The sequence below is a fragment of the Semicossyphus pulcher genome, unplaced genomic scaffold, assembly GCF_022749685.1.
Source record: "Semicossyphus pulcher isolate SPU_LCO1_2020_fin unplaced genomic scaffold, fSemPul1.0.p SCAF_10, whole genome shotgun sequence".
NCBI lineage: Eukaryota > Metazoa > Chordata > Actinopteri > Labriformes > Labridae > Semicossyphus > Semicossyphus pulcher.
In genome coordinates this window covers 23,929,662-23,948,407 of record NW_027211604.1, presented here as the reverse complement: position 1 = coordinate 23,948,407, position 18,746 = coordinate 23,929,662, and the positions used below count along the sequence as shown (strand labels likewise).

The window sequence follows — 18,746 nt, the reverse complement described above, 5'->3', positions numbered from 1 at the left end:
TCGGCTTGCTGTGGTGCTTGTCCAAGGAAGCCAGGAATTGTGGTTGAAGTGGAACAGTTGTAATTCTCATGAATTCAGCATTGATCTTTAAAAAAACAACGCAGCATATGCAAATGTTATTGCATTACATATAACATGACAGCTGTGTGGCGTGTAAGATCTCATTTTTGACATCCAGGACCTAAACATGCATATTGAATTTGTTTGGTTAATTTCTTCGGTTTCTTTTCCATTTAATTTTTTAAATTGGGAACCAGGTTGGCACATGTCACCCAATAATCATCTCCACATTAAGTTCACATTGTTTTTGTTATTTACATAATTAGAAAACAATGCTGCCAAGACAGTAGAAGGTACAAGGTACACTTAACTTTTTACTTATTTTACATTTTACTTATTTATTTGACTTACCAAATTTGGCAATAAGGGCAAAATTGTGACCTTTTCAGGGAACAACAGCAAACACCTGTAAACACAAAGGAAAAGGTAAGAGTTCACACTTAGTTTTATCCATAATTGTCACTACAAATCAATTTATTACTCAGGCCATAGACATACTGGTGGTATTATATTATACTGCATTATACTGACAGATGAAATGATGGAAATGAATTCTTACTTTTTAATCAGCAGTGGTTGACTGTAACTAAGTACATTAACTCAAGTATTTCCAGTTTATGCTACTTCATACTTCTACTTCACTACAGATTTACTGACTCCTATATACTGACCAACGATTAAATAAACACTGAACAGGCTAACAAGCAGCTAAAGCGAGCACAGTAAACCTGCTACTTAGTGCTAAAATATATCAATACAATAACACTAGCATTTAACTCACCGACAAGCTGGAGCTCAGACTTCTTGCACAGCCATAAAGTTCCATAAATCCCACAGAGAGATTATTTATCCAAACTTTGAATGAAAAAATCCCCAAAAGGCTCCAAAAACACAAACAGGTGAAGTTAAGCTCAGTGTCTGTGTCTGTGTTGACGTCTAGCAGACAGCCAGCAGGATCCACCTGTCAATCAAGTGATCCTGCCCCTATGATTTAAGGCTTAATAAAATCTAAACGGGTGTGTTATGAAAAAAATCACCCCCCGTACAGTTATCCTGAACAATAAAATTAGCTATTTATAACAAAACTGTTTTTTGTACCAGGCTGTAAACATTGTTGGCATTTTCCCACCTGTTATTTCTTGTTTTCCGGAGCCAGCCTCAAGTGGCTACTCGAGGAACTGCACTTGTCAAACAGAAACAACTAAAGCATGGCCCTTTGCAAGATAAATTAATGCTAATAACTTGGTTAAGCTAGCTCAGCGTTAGCCCGCAAAATACAAAGAGCAATCTGTAAAGTAGTTATCCATCCTGCAACTAACCATAAATGTCTACAAAAAACTTATGTAGCCCATAAAACAACACAATTTGGAATTCTTACCTTGTTTAACAGAGTTTCCTACCACAACCGACAGTCTCCCCTGCGTTCTCCACTTTCCAAGCGAGGGACAGTGTAATGGCCGACAGCAAAGTTTGAGAAGCGCGGTCTGGTGGGACGTCATGTGGTCACGTGACATGGAAATCTCTGGTTTAAAGTGAAAATACTCCTCAAGTCAAAGTATTGGTTTTAATTTTGTCTGATGGGAGTGTCCTTTGCTTTGAGGCAAACTGAAAAAAACAGGTTAAAAAAAACATTATTTTCAATTACACCAATATAAAAATGTACTTTACATGAATGACACTGTTGTTTCAGTGTATATTGCCCCTGACCGCCACTCAAAGTGCACTTTCACAGCTTGTTCTACTGCTACTATTAGAGCAGTAGCTCTGAGCGTCTAATATTAGTGCAGATGGGTTTACTTTACAGTTAGTTGAAAGCCAGATGCGTCCCATGCAAATTATCTGAAGGGTACCTTGTGTGCCTCCTTGAGACAGATAGGGCTGTGACAAAGCTTTAGTTGTACAGTTGGGAATGAGCAAGGGTCAGTTCTTCCTACATCTAAACCCCTCTGATCTGTCTTTCATAAACTCACCCTCACCACCCCAACATTCCTTAAAGTGATAATCTCCAAGATCTTAAGCTGTGTCCCAATCCACCGGCTGCAGCATTCGAAGGAGGCGGTTCATGGAGGATGCTCCATTCCTGCGTAGACCGTTAAAGCCGAACTGAAATGAGATGGTCTGGTCTACCCGTGCATCACCAAACGCCGCTCCTGTCGCCTAGCAACAGGTAGCTAGTGGGCTAACTAGCTAGCATAACTGACGCAGCGTAAGTTAATTATTTTAAAGATAATTAGTTTCAAGGGCCCTATCGTTTTCTTAAACATGTGTAACACTTGCTATGCGATTAAATTGAAACCAAAACTTTTACATTTTAAAGTGTATTCCTCAGCCGTTTAAAAGTCCGCCATCTCGTTTCAATTGCTGCGCAATGCATCACGGGATATGGTGGGCCGCGAAGGATGCATCCCATGGATCCTTTGTGGCCAGGGTAACGGAGGACGCATTTGTCGGCCGCATCTGAAGGAGCCTTCATCTGAGCGTCGAATTTGTTTCTTTTCACTTATTTCTGAAGTTGTATCTGTAGTCATCGATCTTTACGTCATTTGTTCAGCCATAGAAGATTACAGCTTACTCGCAACAGACCGTCGCTTTACGTTGTATTAGCTCTGCCTACCCTCTCTGACAGACCAACCATTGCTGGGTGATGAAAAGCGCGTCACTAACTGGGCAGCACTTGTGATTTTTTCCGCCATAGGCTCAATCCCCATTGTGTTACCTCAGTCAGCAATATAGTGACTTAACAGACATTTATTTACATGAAAGTTTTTGAGATTATTACTTTAATTTACCCAATAATTAACACATTAGCCTTTGTTAGTGATAGTACATATAAAGCTGCAGTTATATTTCCACATATATGAATGGTCCCTTTTGTTGCTCCAGTACAACCCATCACCTCCCTTAAAAGTGTACTGCTTAAATCATCATGGGCTTACACCACAATATTTATCCACCCCCATCATCCATCATGTAATCCCTCCTGGCCTCAGATCACGCCACAGTGGCTGCCGTACTGTCCAGAGAATCAAAAAATCTGCAGGCAGCAGAGTGTTTTCCTTCCCTGGAATCAACATCCCTCTTGTGATAAAGGAAGCACCCACTGTGGAAACCTTTAAATTGAAACCCATGGCCTATCTATCCTCATTGTCATATGGGTGACACCGGCACCGTCTGGCTCACTGGCGGCAGTCTCTACTCACATACCCCAGCAGAAACAGGCCAGTGGGAACCCTGTGCTACCTCCTGCATTCCTGGTTGCTGCACCACCACACTCAGTCAGTCGCCCTGCTATCTGTGCGTGTTTGGCTGCCTGTGTCGGACTCCGTGAGCCGTGTGTGTGTGTGTGGCTGTTTATCTCTCCTCTCTGTAACACACTGCCCTGGTGTAGTGTTCCTACCTGGTAGTGAATTGAGGTTATGCACTTACTTCTGGGGATGTTGATGCCGGGTAACCATCCACCACGCTACGTATCTGTGTCACAGTCGCTTTTACTGTTTAGCTCCGGCATCTACTCCCACATTCAGGGTTGAATTAGGGTTAGGATTGTTCCTCCTGGAGGTTATTTCCCTGTGAGCAGTGGGGCCAATAGATGGCAATGTTGGTGAATTGCTCGGTCATGTCATGATGTTGGTCAGCCCATCCAACACTTTTTCCGAGCTGGCCAGGCTGCCCTCACATTTAGGGGTTCTCTGTAGTTTTCAGAGCTTAATTGTTAATGCTCCTTGATAGATCTGGGGCTCTTCGTAATATGTAACACCTTTATAATAGGACTAAATAAATGACCGAAGCATTGAATCTGCAGGTGTTTAGTAAATGCTTGTAGCTGGGGTTTTTTGTTTGTGCAGCAAGCTCTTCACAAATATAAATACACTATAGACCAGCAATATTAAATTTGACATCAAGGACACAGGTCCTTATGATGAGAATATTATAAGGGTATCACTGAACTCCAATATCGGCTGGACTGTTTTCTTTTCTAAGGATTTTCATGGTCCTAGTCGATGAGAGTGTCACCCTGATATTTGCAGCACAACCTCTGGTCACCTTTTTTTAAATTATGTCCACAGCACCTTCATTCCTTTTGGTCTCCTGATACCTGTCTGCTGCTTAGCCACCTGAGTCGAAAGCACGTCTTCTTGATTTACCAGTCGATCAAACCTCTCTGCTTAAAACACTCAGCAATATTTAAAACACATAAATAATGTTACAATTTCATTTAGCAGATGCTTTTGTCCAAAGCGACGTACATCTGAGATTTAATACAACACAAGCAACGATCAAGACAGGAGGGAACAAAGTCAGTGTAGGAGCTATTTTCAATTGTTGAGTATTATTTATAACTTGTTCTCTTTGTGGGTGTGGGAGGGCGCTGAGCATGTGACCAGTCATTGACTGGATTTACATAAAGGTAGTAGGTGTGTCACTGTGGGGTCATGCACCAGGAAGGGGACACTGGTTTTTACCAGGTCAGTGAAAGGCAACGTGAAAAATGTTTGTTTGTATTGAGCTGGAATAAATTAACTAAATCATAAATGTTTGACTGGACGTTCAACTTCTTGTGACCTGAGTACAACCAAACTGGAACATGGCCTTTTGCTGAAGGTATTTTGAAGAACATGCTTTTTTTTTTGTTACTTTGACAAATAGCCAGTACAGTCAGTATGCGCCAACAAGCAGCTTCAAGTGCGATCGGACACTGGTGCTGACAGGCAGCGCACAGGGCGTCATCAACATCCTCAATATCATCATCATCACAATGTAATTTAATATCTATATATGTTTATATTTGTAACTTGCATTTAAAAACAATAAATATTTAAGCAATTTAGGACATCCAAATTAGCATAGTTCCTACATTTCCCTCGGGATCAAAGTATCTATCTATCCATCTAGATAGCACAGTAAAACTATAGCTTAAATGCTACTTATAATACAGAATATTAAATGAGATATGTGAGATCCAAAAAAAAAGCTTTTGACATAGATGACATTACTTCTTTCAATCAACCGCATCTGTGTTCTAAAATACTTAGCATTAAACAACAAGAAACAAATGACCTCATGTTTAATTATGTTTAAATGCCACATCTAAAAATGTCTTGTAGTTATCGGTCCTTTTGGAGCAGTCCTGACTTTATACATTTTCCCCACTAAGGTGCTGAGAGTTCCAGTTTTGTACTCATAAATAAACTTGTGTGTGAGTGGCACAATGAATTAGGTCTGGGTAATATATATAATATAAAATTAAATATAACTGATCCTTATGATTAAAAAACTGCAAGTTATAATTTAAGTTTCTCAATAACCTGTTATTTTTCTGTACCTGTTTCATTTGTTCTCTACTTTTTAATGCATGACCGTAGCTTTTTGAAATTGTACCACTTACATTGTGAATGACTGTATCTCAAAGCAGTGTTCATGCTAATAGTCATTTAATCCATCACCCTTTCCCCACAACTTTTGCCCAGGTAGATTTTTCTCATCATTGATAAGAGAAATGCAAAGTCACCATCTAAGTTTGGGAACTCCATTATGTTTCAAAATGCACAATTTAGCATGAATAACAGTAATAGTCTAAGGGCATTTCCCCCTGTGAGCAATCAATGACCCGTAACCTTAACTTTTAAGAACCTGTAACTTATTCCTGCTAGTTTCTGAATGTTTTGGACATGCATAATTGAAAAAGTCAGCATAGGGACACACTTTATTGCTGTAATGCACTGTTTTGTAGACAGTGTAGCTGTGTGACAGACAACAAAAGAAGAGGTGGTGCTGATATTGATTTTCCTTCACAGAGTGAACATGACCAGCACCAGACCAGCACTCACCATGCTGGCCAGCACAGGTCCTGCCCTCTTTCTGCTCTGTCACACCAGACTACTTTATTCTCGACTAAAATAGGTGAAGAATCACCTGGCAGGTGGGGGTCTTATAGGGCCACAATATAGCTGGCCCTGGAACATTACCGATGGCAGTTGGGTAATTTTACAATGCAGTTTCTTTCTACTCTCCCCAAATCACCCAAAAATAATATATATATATTTATATGTATTTTTTATCAGAATCAGGTTTATTGTTTATTTTGTGTTATATTGCTTTTTTATATTGGATTCTTATAGTCTAATCTTAGCTAAATCATATTTAAGGTCCCTGTCAGTATGGGACGGGATGCATGATATTATCAGCACATTATCGGTATCTGCAGATAATGCCGATATTTTCTTCCGATAAAACAACGCTTTAATTAAACCTAAATGCTTGATGATTTCCTAAAAAAGCCTGAGTTGATGATAGTGTCACTGCCTGCACCACCCCTCCTCCATCGAGCGTGAAGAAGGGTGCAAGATGTCTGCAGTATGGCAGCTTTTATAGCCTATTAGTCTCATTTATTCAACACTGTGAAAAGAGTACACTATTTCTCTGTTATTTCAGTTGGCTTTAATCGCTGTACAGTCGTACAATGCATTTAACTTCATGTGATGCTTTTGGACAGATTTAATTTCATGTGTTTGTTCTGTGCAATAGGTAAAATTTGCCCTAGTTGTGCCTATTGTCAGGATTGTCTCAGGGAGAGCATCATCCAAGCCTAAGTTGTATTGAAAGAAAAAGAAAATGAAAAAAAATAAATATGGGATTTTGTACATAACCTAAGTTTAAGTCGTTTTCTTATATTGTCCAGTGTACATTTTAAAAAGCACTGTATTATGTTATTTCTGCATCTGCCGGTAGGCCACTATAATAAGAGCAGGCACGATATCAATTCCACTACAGGGGAGTCTTGATGTTCTCTGCAATAAGGTGGAAAAAAACATGTGCCTAATATATCGGTATTGAAATCGGCAAAAAGGGTTGGAAAATATCAGCATTTCAGCAAAAAATTCAATATTGTGCAACCCTACTTATTTTTATTTTAGTTCTGTGTTAATTGTACTTGCACTAAAACATCAGGACAAATTCCTTCTATGTGTAAACCTACTTGGCAATAAATCTGACTCTAATTAAGTAGGTTTACAAATACACAGGATTTTGTTTTTTGGTGTTTTGGTTCAAATCAATAAACGTGGAAACAGAATATGAAATAAAAAGCAAGTAAACAGCAGTAATAATACTGTCAATGGACTTGTAATACATTAAAAGATTTATATATAAAATATCAATAAATTGAAAAAAATAAAATCAAAATCTAGTTAAGACAGGCTGGGGCATTAAAGGACATGAAATGTGTTGCCTTACTGAAGATAAAAAAAGACCCATCAAATTATACCACACACACACACATCCACATCCACACCCACACAAACCCTCAAGTCCTACATCACATCACAGCGTTAAAAACATTGACAACCTCAAGTTTTTTCTTTTATTTTATCTAAGTACATTTAAAGACTAATGCAGTACAACACGCCTTCATTACAAGGGAGACGATTTATCAAAAGAGCCAAGTATATGAATATGGTAAACAGTACCCTCCCTTTCTCGCATCTCATTAACTGAGTCCCGTTGTAGCTATAGGTGAAGCTGCCTCGCGCTGCCATACTGAAGCAGGTGTCCAACATGGCGAACACTGGCAGCGGCTCTCTCGCGACTATTCTCTTTTTATTCATGCTTCAAGCGGCTCTTCACAAAGGTAGGACTTTTAATTTCACGCCGTATGGGAATACCGACTTTTCTCTCACATTTCCATGGATATAGAGGAAGGAGTGTTAATTTTAACAGCGGGGCAATTTGTGAACGTGCGAGGCAGAGCATTGTGAATGTGTGATGTTGAACCTAACTGTCCGTAAAGTTGAAATACAGAATCTAAAGGACAGATTTATGTGTCTGCTGTGTCTACAAACAGGCGTTACAGATACGCTGCCTAGGAATACATCACTTTGGTCAGTCACCATTATTAATCGCTTTGCCGCTACACAGCTGCCAACTCCTAAATGTAGCCAATTCTATTGTGAAAAAAGGAAATAACATGGTCTTTAAACGGTCAGAAGACATAGAAAGATGCATCTGACCTGCTTACATTAGTGTTTGTGTTATAGGTCCTCTAGCTTGGTTACTTTTGTTGCATGTTGTTTCAGAGCGGAACCTGGGCTGCTGTAAATCACAGCAAACAGCGGTGCGTTTAAGTAGTAGGATGTATGCAGCAGCTCTGGCAGCGTGCAGTTTGAGCAAGCGCTACAGCAAACTTCATTCAATACTCAGGCGTTTTTTATTGGATGCCATTGACCCAAAGATTCGCACACACTGGAACGTAATTCAAGGCATATCAGTGATACAGTGCCTTTTGATAAATTCGGCGTAAATTTAACACACAAATCAGAAATCGTTCTCTATTAAATCTCTATTTTTTCAACTCCTTTACATCAGCCATCCCGCGCGATTTCTAATAGGAGTCTCTTTGAACAGCGGGAGAACCCGTTATAAAAGTTGATATTGCATAGAGACAAGTTTTACTCGGTGTTTTAGGTGTAAGCCGAATTGAAAAGCATCTCATGGTAGTCAGCACTATGCCTTGTTTAACCCCTATCAGTAATGAATACAAAGTGATAAGCAAGAGAAGATTAATTGGGCCGTCTTTCCAATTGCTTTCCGGGCTGTGTTTTCGTAACATCGGCTGTGGATTTTGCAGCAGCATCGTGCTTAAAAACATCAAAGGTTCGCTCTCCGAGTCAGATGCTCTCAAGAAGCGGAAATGTTACAGATAAAGCTAGTGAGGGTGAAAACTGCGACAGCAATTTTTACGCTTTGAGCTTTTAAACGAGTGTTGATGTTGTGAGTGGTGTTTGTGAGTTGGCGGGCTGCGGAACAGGCACACACGTTTATTTACCACACTAAGACGGGATAAAGTGTTGTGTTAGGTGTTGTCAGTATAAAGTCAGGGTTTTTATAGTCAATGTGCTCGGTGTTTAGTCTTAAACTGCTGGGATGTAGACTCGGTTGGGGTTATTTATCTTTGCGCATTGATATGGTGAATATAGGGGGATAGTAGTCGAGGCAACGCACCCTCCACCAGCACGCGCATGCTGTTAGAAACTACAAACCCTTGCAAATAGGAAACACAATTATATAACTGATTAAACCATGGCTTTGTGGTGAATTTGAGCACAGTTGCGGTATTGCTTAAACCACCTATTTAGGCTACGTCAAGTCAGTGTTGTCATGGCTGATTAGAAAGGTAAAGTTATTAGGCGTAAAGCGGCTCCCCATAAGAATATAAACCCTTTTTATGCTGAGTTCGAGCCTCCTAATAGTGAGAATGACAGGGCGGCAGATGTCGGCGTTTGTCATATTGTGGATTATCCCGCAGGCTTAATCCATTACACAGTTTCATCCAGTAAAATGGACGCACACTCATCATGTTTTTTCTTGAACAGATTTAACAGTCCTGCAAAGCACAGCAAACTAAACAGGGCTCTGTTGTTCTTTGGACAGTGCTGCTTTACCTTCATGGAAATGGCTCCACTGATTTCAAACAAAGCTCAGGGCAAGCTTGCACAAAGCATATTAATTATTTACCTCCAGTGCATACTGTAGGCTCACATCGTGCAAAGCATTGCAGAAAGCTCTTTTTTTGGTCTGTCAATACAGATAAGTGGAAGTTGATGCTGTGAGGGTTAGAATTGCACTGCAGTCAGGCTAAGAGAAGGTTGCAAAAATATAAGTTTCATTTTGGCACGCAGGATATCCTCGTATCAAATCACGAGTGCTGCAAATGAAATGGATTCATGAGGAAGCATTCACAGTTCCCTGCATCCGACTGCCATGGCTCTTGTTTCGAAAGAGTAAGAGCGGATTTATCCAAAGGATAATGTTCATCCTTTGGAAAATAAGTTATTAAGTGATACGTTTGTATCAGTAATGCAGAATAAATGCAATTTCAGGTGACCCAAACAGAGAGTATGAATTTACCAACCATAGCATTTAAATTGCACTCATAATATTTCGCATAGTCCTTGTATTTTTATATAAATAGCAATTAACTGTGGTTATGGTAAACATCTTTTTACAAATAAAGGGTTCAAACCGAGCACTGAGATGACCATCTCTCTGTTTATAGGCAAGATAGACATCCTGATTCACATTTAAAATTGGCACTTAGAGAGAATATACCCTATATTATTACTAACCCCCCCAAAGGCACACACATATATGTTTGTAACATTATTAAATCTGCCTATAATCATATAAGTCTGATTGCAGTTATGGGATTGTCTTCTATTATTAAACCGTGACATTTAACATTTCAACATTTCTCTTTCTAATTGCACTGTACTAAATGCATTCTTAATTCATACATTTTAATCACGTTTTATTTTACCGTGAAGTAATTTTAAGAAGTGAAGCGACTTTTCTGTCCGTTTAGTGTTTAAAAAGTTGTTAGAAAGATAGAAGAATAATCGCAAAGAAGCCCGAACCAACTGAAACGACTGATAATTGTGTGGCGCTATATTGAGTTATTTAGTCCTCATTTAGTTTCCTGTATGCTTTTGTGCAGAGATTGTGAGTAAACCCAATAGCAGAGCAGATGATACAGTAAGAACACCGGGGGCAGGGCTCTTTACAGCTGTTACTAAAGAGTGTTAACGCAGCACACTCTGACCACAAGCTTGCTGAGACTTGAACACTCGCTTAGGCAATCCATCAGTCGTAGTGCGAGGCATCTCTGCTTTCATTTTTGTCAAGTTATGTAATGGTGTGATGGTGCAGGTGAGGACAGGGGCTGATCGTGTGCTTGCAGGAAAAACTGTGTGTGTGTGTGATCCAGCTTTCACCATGTTAAGCTCATAAACATTGCCATGGTATGTGTGTAAAGACAAAAACATTACCTTAATGGCTTCTCTCTTAGTGTACATGGCTCCTGTGTGTTTGATCTCAGGTACTGATTGTGTTTATCTGTGTTTCAGTGGATAAGAGCACCGCTTATTTGTTTGGAATTGATTCAAGGATTGTCAGAGATTTCGACATATTTACTACAGAGGGACATTCTGACTTTTGGCTTGTTTTTAGCATGCAAGCAAACATGCTTTCTTCAGACACTGGACAGGAGGAGATCCCTCTGGAGCTCATTACTCTGTGCTTCTCCAACATGTGTTGAGATCTTCCTCTCCTCTTGCATTGTAGTAACACCTTTTTGTTTTTGATTGAGATAAACCATACTGTACATCTGAGGAAAGATTATTCCCTGTTAACGTGAAGTCTAAAGCCTTAAAGTATCATTTATTTTCTGTTTTGGTTTTTGGCTTCGGTTCCAAGTTGAATCTATCTACAGCTATATTCCAGAAATGACCCAAATCCCATCGGCTATAGTCTATGATGTAGCCGACGACAATATAGCCTCAACGGTGAACATGCCGGGCGTACAGCCAGCGGTTAGCAGTTAACGACTTCCAGTCAAGACAATTTTTCTTGTGATTGACTTTAATTAACGGGTCTTACCTTTACCGAAATTTTAACTCCATGATGCAGATTAGTAAAAAGCAAAAATGAAGCTTTGTCAGGTCTGTCCTCAAGAGGAGAATAAAACTGATGCATTCAAGGAAGTCGGGAAATCTGAATGGCTTTCGTGACACAGCGTGAAGGGAATTTATCTCAAGTTGAATTTTAAATCTAGAACGGATTGTTAGCTGAACTTACATGCAGATGTTTATAGAGATTAATAAGACGCTAAATCGTTGTCAGATGGGAGCCATTAGGGCGCATTACTTTCCGCCTGCTTTTGGTCTTCACACTGACTGTTTCTCCTGCACACGCTGCAGCCTGCTGATATGTGATTGGTCAATATTACTCGGGCTACAAGCGTAGTATAAACGGTAACCAGAACACTTGCCGTCCCTAAAATCCACGTCCCTGCCTACAGACTCTACATTTCTATATATAAATAATATAAATCTAGTACAAAGAGAACTGAAATTTACGGCCCCATTGTGATAATTAAAGTATTATTCTTAACTGTTCAAACATGTGACACCACCTAGTCAGAGAGAGGCAGTTTGATGGAATTTCATGAATATTTGATGTTTTCTTTCTTTAGTTAGTTTATGATGCACTTTGCATTTAAATGCACAATGGCTCCATGTGTGATTGTTTACATCCAGCCCTTCCATGTGACAGCTCATTTCAGATTTGATCTCCATGCCGCCTGCGCGCCCCCTGCCACCTCATAGCCTGTTGTGCTTAACAGAGGGGATTCACCGCTTCTCGTAGAGAGCTGACGGTGCTCCGTGTTTCTGTGCCGTCACTATTTTTCAGGAAATGTAACAGCCAGAAATGACAGGATTAGTAACTAACTCTATGAAACCTGTTGCCTGTTAGTGAGCTACTTAATCCCTTGTATCAGTGGTGATTTACAGACCGGCGTTGTGATCTTTAAGAGGTTTTACTTGCTTTCTTTAAGTTAAACTGATGCAGCAGTCTAAAGGCCTTTCAAATGTTTTGTCTAATAATTAGGGAAAACACAGACACAACATAGAGAAACCAATACATCAAGCAGGACTGTGATAGAGCGGTTCCTCTTAAATAGCATGTGTGATGCAGCTTGTTTGATGTCATAGCTGTTGTATAATTGTTATGTTCTCTGTCTCGAGCCCTAAAGATGAAGTGATGCGACTAATGACAGATTAAGCCTACAAAATCAATCAAAAAATACTCTTGCATTCTTACTTGTTGGTTGTTTTATTTTTGATGTTTAGTTCTTGCGCAGATACCTTGGTTTAATGGAATCAGGGTTTTGTTCATACTCCTCAATGCAAGGTATTGAGAGTAGTGTTGCAGTCGTAGGTTTATAAACCACATCTGGCCTGGGAGCGCCTCTGAATCCCCCAGGAGGAGCTGGAAAACGTTGCTGAGGAGAGGGACTTCTGGGTCACCTTGCCAGCCCCGGATAAGCAGACGAGAATGGATGGATGGATTGTAGTCGTGTCTGTACCAGATTTCAGCTCCTGTATTGGCACTTGTCTGGACACATTCAGCCTGCAATGAGAAATCCGTATTCTGCACGTATCACACACTTTATTTTATTATCTTCTTTTCCGATTGTAAAGGCAGCGCATGTCATCACAAATATCTCCTGTATCTGAAATAGATAGGTCAATTTGTCGTTTCCACTGAGCAGTATGGGCAATAAAGAGCTCTATTGGTGTTTCCGTGCAGAGTTTCCTCACAGCTTTGCAGTTCCAGAATGATCTAAATGCCCTTTCTACTGGCTTTTCTGGCTGGCAAAAATAATTAACTGAATAGCTTATTTCTTTTCTTTTCAGACCTGCTCTGAAAATTACCGTTTTTTGTTATCGCAGTGAACTGGCACAAAACATCGCCCACAGGCAGCCTCACTTACAAAGAAAACCTGTTTCAGACTCAGTTGGATCCTCGTACAGCGTGCTTTGGCTCCGAGTCAAGCTGGTAGGAGCCCTGGTGATGGAAAACAGGTGTGGAAATGGACTTGTTCTCCTTCTGTACCCCCCAGCAGCCTCTCCGGCTGTAATGAAGAACAATGGCTTTATTCCTGATGGGAGGGGACCCCAAGTGACCCCCCTGCTCCCCCTCCCACTCCTCCTCCTCCTTCTGACCCCGCCAGTCTACAGTGACTCTGCCGGCGAGGCAACAGATGACTGGGCTGAGTCGCATCTGGCCTCTGTGCACTTAGTGTAATCAAAGAGAGAAAAAAGGTTTATGGCCTACTTGTTAGTGTGCTGCCGACTGATGGGATGTCAAGTAAGCACCCTCCGATTCCAAATCTCTGGAGGGGACGGGGAGGGAGTGGGCGTGGGCAGCAATCTGCCATGCTGAAAGCAGCCCACTGGCCTCTGTGTGGAATTATACCGTGCTGTACGGTGCCACAATCTGGCTATGCAGCGAGCGAAATGAGTCAAATTCAACTGATATTTTTGAATATTTATGAACAAATTTACATAATGTTGATGCACAAAAGGCTACCGAGGTGAATGCAAATATTTCCCAAACATTACTTGTAGGAGTCTTGTGCGGGTGCGGCCCCTAGCAAGTGTGTGTGTGTTACGAAAAAAATCAGACTATTCATTGAATCTCATTAAAAGGTATGAATGAAAGAGAATGAGAGTCTTAGCCGCTAAAGCTGCGAAGCATTTATTCAGGGATTAAAGTAAACATTTTATGTACTTGTTCACTCTGTGCCATTGCGAGCCCTACTTTGTACACAATCACACCCAGCCAATTAGACTTTAGAGCTGCACTGCAGCGCATTTACACACCAAGCTCTCTTCCCCCTCCTGTTTTGGTCAGTGCCACTCAGGCTGTGAGAAAACGTACAAAGTAGCATGTCTTGTGGCTCTGGAGGAGCTTTGACAAGTCTGAGAAAATATCCCTGATGATGTCATGAGGGATTTCTCAGCCTGGGCTTGGACATTACAGATTTCTAACAATCAGACTGTTACAAACTTAGGCCCTGGAGTTTGAAAGACATTGGCAGTTTTTGGAGCTCGACCAACTCTAGAGACTAATACGCTCTGACACGTCCATGACTATACTTTTGGTAGGGAGTATTTTTTTCTTTGCTATTGGTCTCTTGTGAGTCTCTCAAGAAACTGTGAAGCTGTTTGTTTTTTACCAGCATATTTTCACAAATGAAGTCATTTTCATAGCTTTATATTTTATGGCGATTGTGCGGTACTATGTTTAGCTGATTTTACACGTGTGTGGAGTTGTTCTGATACTAATACCAAGTGTGGTACAGGGTACGTAGAGTAGGTGTGTTAAGTCACTATCTATCGCTGAAAGAGGTGATTGAGCCTATGGCCCACTGCAAAGCCTTTGCATTTGCAGTATTACAGACTGAGTGTCTGGTGCGACTTTCACAGAAAAAATCACAAGCGGCGCCCAGTTAGTGACAAGAAAAGATCGATGACTACGGATACAACTTCAAAAATAAGTGAAAATCCAAAGAAAAGCGAGGATTACAACCGGAGCCAACCGTGGACGTCACACATGCAACACTGTCTGGATATCTGGGAAGTGTGCTCCCGAATGACCGTTTAACGCCATAGGTGCTGCCAAAGAGAACAAACCTGAGATCTTCGAGATTACAACTTTAAAGTACTTATCCAATACCACCATTTATTACATCCCCAACACATGTTCTTGTGTCTTCTCCAAAACAGTAGCCATAACAGCAGTGATATTTATTATGGCTTCCAAATTCTCACAGTGTGCTGCTTAGGGAGAGGGTAATGTCAGTCAAGGATAGGAAAATGTCACCACACATTTATGTCTATTTTTTGCATTTATTTTACTTTCATTAAAATTAAGCAGAGTATGTTAAGAAAGAGTTTTTCTGACACTCTGCAGTGGAAACAGGACTTCAAGGCTGTGAGCTGAGCAGCTGCTCTCGTACGCTTAGTTCTGAGCTTCCCGATGAGTTTTTCCATGGTTCCAGGGTTTCCATGTTCAGTTAGACCTTGATGTGTTTGTGAACAAGGTCTACTCTGCGATTGTGTTCTCATAAAATTACAGATCAAATCAAACCTGTATAAAGATCTCCAGTGTTATTTGTGCTAAACGCATGTGGGACTTCTTCTTCCTGTGTCACTTCCATCTCCCTCAGAGAGAAATGAGCCTGGTAATGTGTTTAACCTTTACTAAATAAAGTTAGTGCAGCTGTCATCTCTGAGCAGGATTGACTTTTCTTATTTTGAACAAAATGTTTCTTAGTCATCACTCGCTGCTCGTCTCTCCTGTCTGTCTGCGTTACAGCACCGCCACGGCTCAACTGTCACTGTCACACACATACAGCGATTGGCTGTGTTCGCTTAGTATGCATATATTAAAAACATGTGATAGGGCAAAACAGCCAAGACAGCGACAGTCATAGTGACAGCTTACTCCATGTCGACTAAGCGTTTGTACAGACTCAGGTTACATTAATCAAAATCAGACGGCATCAGACACTCGGTGTCTTCTCTGTTGACTGCCTGCTGCCGTCTTCACTTCTGTCTTGTTCAAGAGATTTTTCTTTTAGTCAACAACTGACTAGTTGGATTGAGGTCAGGTGACTTGCCAGCAGAGAACATTTCACTGTTTGGTTAAAATACAAGAAATGTTTAGGTGCCTAAGCTACATGTTCAGGATGATTGGCAATGTGTGTTGTCTTAGAATATGTAGGAATATTGTCTACAGGGGGTTCAAGTCCTACGCTGCTCGACTAGTATTAATGTGGACAGGTTTACACCCTTCAGCTGCATTCTCTTTGGCGGCACCTGTGGCAATAAACGGTAAATGCAGGAGCACACTTCAGATGTCCAGACAGTGCTGCATGTGTGACATCCACGGTTGGCTCCGGTTGTAACTATTGATTTTCCTCGCTGACGGTCGCTTTCCTTCTTGCCTTCATCTGAGCGTGAAATTTGTTTGTTTTTCTTTGGATTTTCACTTCTTGTTGAAGTTGTATCTGTAGTCATCCATCTTTTCTTTGTTTCTTCAGCCTTAGTAGATTTCTGTTTACTCGCAGCACTTGCACAGACCGGAGAAGCAGCCGCTTAGCGCCGCCTACCCTCTAGCAGACCAATCAGTCTGTCATACTGCAAATGCAAAGGCTCATTCGGCGATAGATAGTGACTTAACAGACATTTATTTAAATGAAAGTCTTCAAGATTATTACTTTAAGCTGTAGCAATTTGTAGGAATATTGTCTACAAGGGGCTACAAGTCCTACACTACTCGACTAGTATTAATGTGGACAGGTTTACACCCTTCAGCGGCAAGTTAACACCTGGTGATTCTGGCAAAATCTTACCGAAACTGAAAAGCCTTAATATTGTTGGACTTTCTTTCCCCTGAAATCCATATATTCAATCATTTTCAAAATGAGGTAAAAATGTCATCATTATTGTTTATATTCACTGTCTCAAATCTTGTCTCAGGGTTGGAATTAAATATATCGTGTTGGTCATTAAGTCTGCACTCTTTCAGAGCTTTTGTTTAGACAACTTTAGGCTGATGTACTTTTGGTTTCAGCATGGACTTTCTCACTGCCCCGAGCATGATTTGTTGTAACCACGTGTTCTTTAGTTTAGTCTTATGCTGCCTTCAGGACCCTGAAGAAAAAATGTGTTTCAGTCGTGCTGTACAGCTGAGCGTTGTGCAAAATCTGACGTTATTTAGAGTCAGTATCCTCTGCAACAGCTGGATTCCAGTTTAATTTCTTGCTGTCTGACAATATCAAAACTACACAAAAGTGCTGTCAGGGATAACTTTTATAAAGTTAATCTTAATCTCATTAAGTAAGATTGGTGGGTTTAAAGTGGCAAACTGCAGCTTCTTTGCAAGTGAACTATTGAACCCATTTCATCAGTAGGCTGTCAAATAGAAACACTATTTCTAGAGACATCCACCTTTTTAGAAGAAAATTGTTTTAACTCAACCAAAGTTGTTGTTTTTTTTGTTCTTTCTCTCGTGGAGAAACAATGGAGAGAAAAAAAATGGCCCTTTTATTGTGAAACACAAGGATGAGCCTGGGCAACATCAGAGAGCTGCCTGAGGCAGGTGGATCTGCCCCGAGCCTCTGACACATGGAAGCAATCCTGACCAAACACTGACAACTGGGATTACGCACACACGCACACACACACACACACACACACACACACACACACACTTATGATCACAAGCCAGAAATAAAATCCAGTTACATAACAAAAGAAAGAAAAATATGACCACAGATAAAACACATACATTTACAAATTCTAAAGGCGAGGTGATTGAATACAGTTTGAGTATTACACACATTTAATTGCAGTGCTTTCCTAAATTATTGATTAATTTGTTGTGTAGTTCTTAACAGTTTCTACACCATAAAGTCCCACTGGCATTTATTTACTACAACAGCTGCAAGTATCAAGACTTTATATGCAACAAGATGGTATTTAAGACCCAACTTTTATCACCCTCAGCAAACACAACACTTGCCCCGTATTTACCTGTTATTTTGACTTTCAATACAATGATCAGAGGGGTGAGTGATAGCCCCAGACAGGGCACCTCACCCTGGCTCTGCCTTTCCCGTTTTCTTTACACTGCCAGTTCAAGGCGGGATTATTACGCCTCTGTTACGTTCCGTCTCGGACAGAGTAACAGAGGCGAAACGGCGTCTGTGTAACTGTAACAGCAGAGCCGGCAGGGCAGAACACACTGTGGTGGCTTTACGTAGGAGTTGCGTGGTCCAATGTAGAATGACAAAGGTGGCATGAGGACAGAGCTTTGTTAAGGTGCTGAGGCGGAACCGCGATGTAAAAAGGGCTTAACACACCTCTCTATATTTTTCTCTTGTGTGTTTAATTCAAATGTGGGGGTCAGTAGAAGCCATGTGGTAGGGTATTGGCGTTGGCAATACCTGGATCGTGCATGAACAGAGCCTGGGTCTGTTGAAGTTGGCAATACTGCTTGGGTTGTGGTGGTAGGTTACCTATTGGGATAATTGAACAAGGGGAGGGGCTTCTTCACTGAGCGCTTATCCATATTAGGGCACAAGTATCTTGTGTTTAATTTGAATTAATATGTAGAATATGTGTTTTTTTTAATTGATAAATTGATGAGTCATGTGGGCCATAATGTGTGGGATCATGTAAACAACACAGGAGCAGCTCTGTTAGTCAGACAATGTGTAAGCCCTGCTGTATGCATGTGGTAGACTAATCTAATCGGCAGTCCTGACAGAACCATTGTCA

At 40.7% G+C, this 18,746-nt stretch overlaps 1 protein-coding gene across 2 annotated transcripts in view; it reads left to right on the top strand.

Annotated features, from left to right (window-relative positions):
* The first annotated feature begins 7,639 nt into the window (after positions 1 to 7,639).
* Positions 7,640 to 18,746, top strand: part of LOC138598341 (cell adhesion molecule 1-like) — a 436,964-nt gene continuing 425,857 nt past the window's right edge. For both annotated transcript variants that reach the window (XM_069670130.1, XM_069670122.1), the window contains exon 1: positions 7,640 to 7,687. In XM_069670130.1, the coding sequence (XP_069526231.1) occupies positions 7,663 to 7,687 (25 nt within the window). In that variant the 5' untranslated portion in view covers positions 7,640 to 7,662. The remainder of the gene's footprint in view (positions 7,688 to 18,746) is intronic.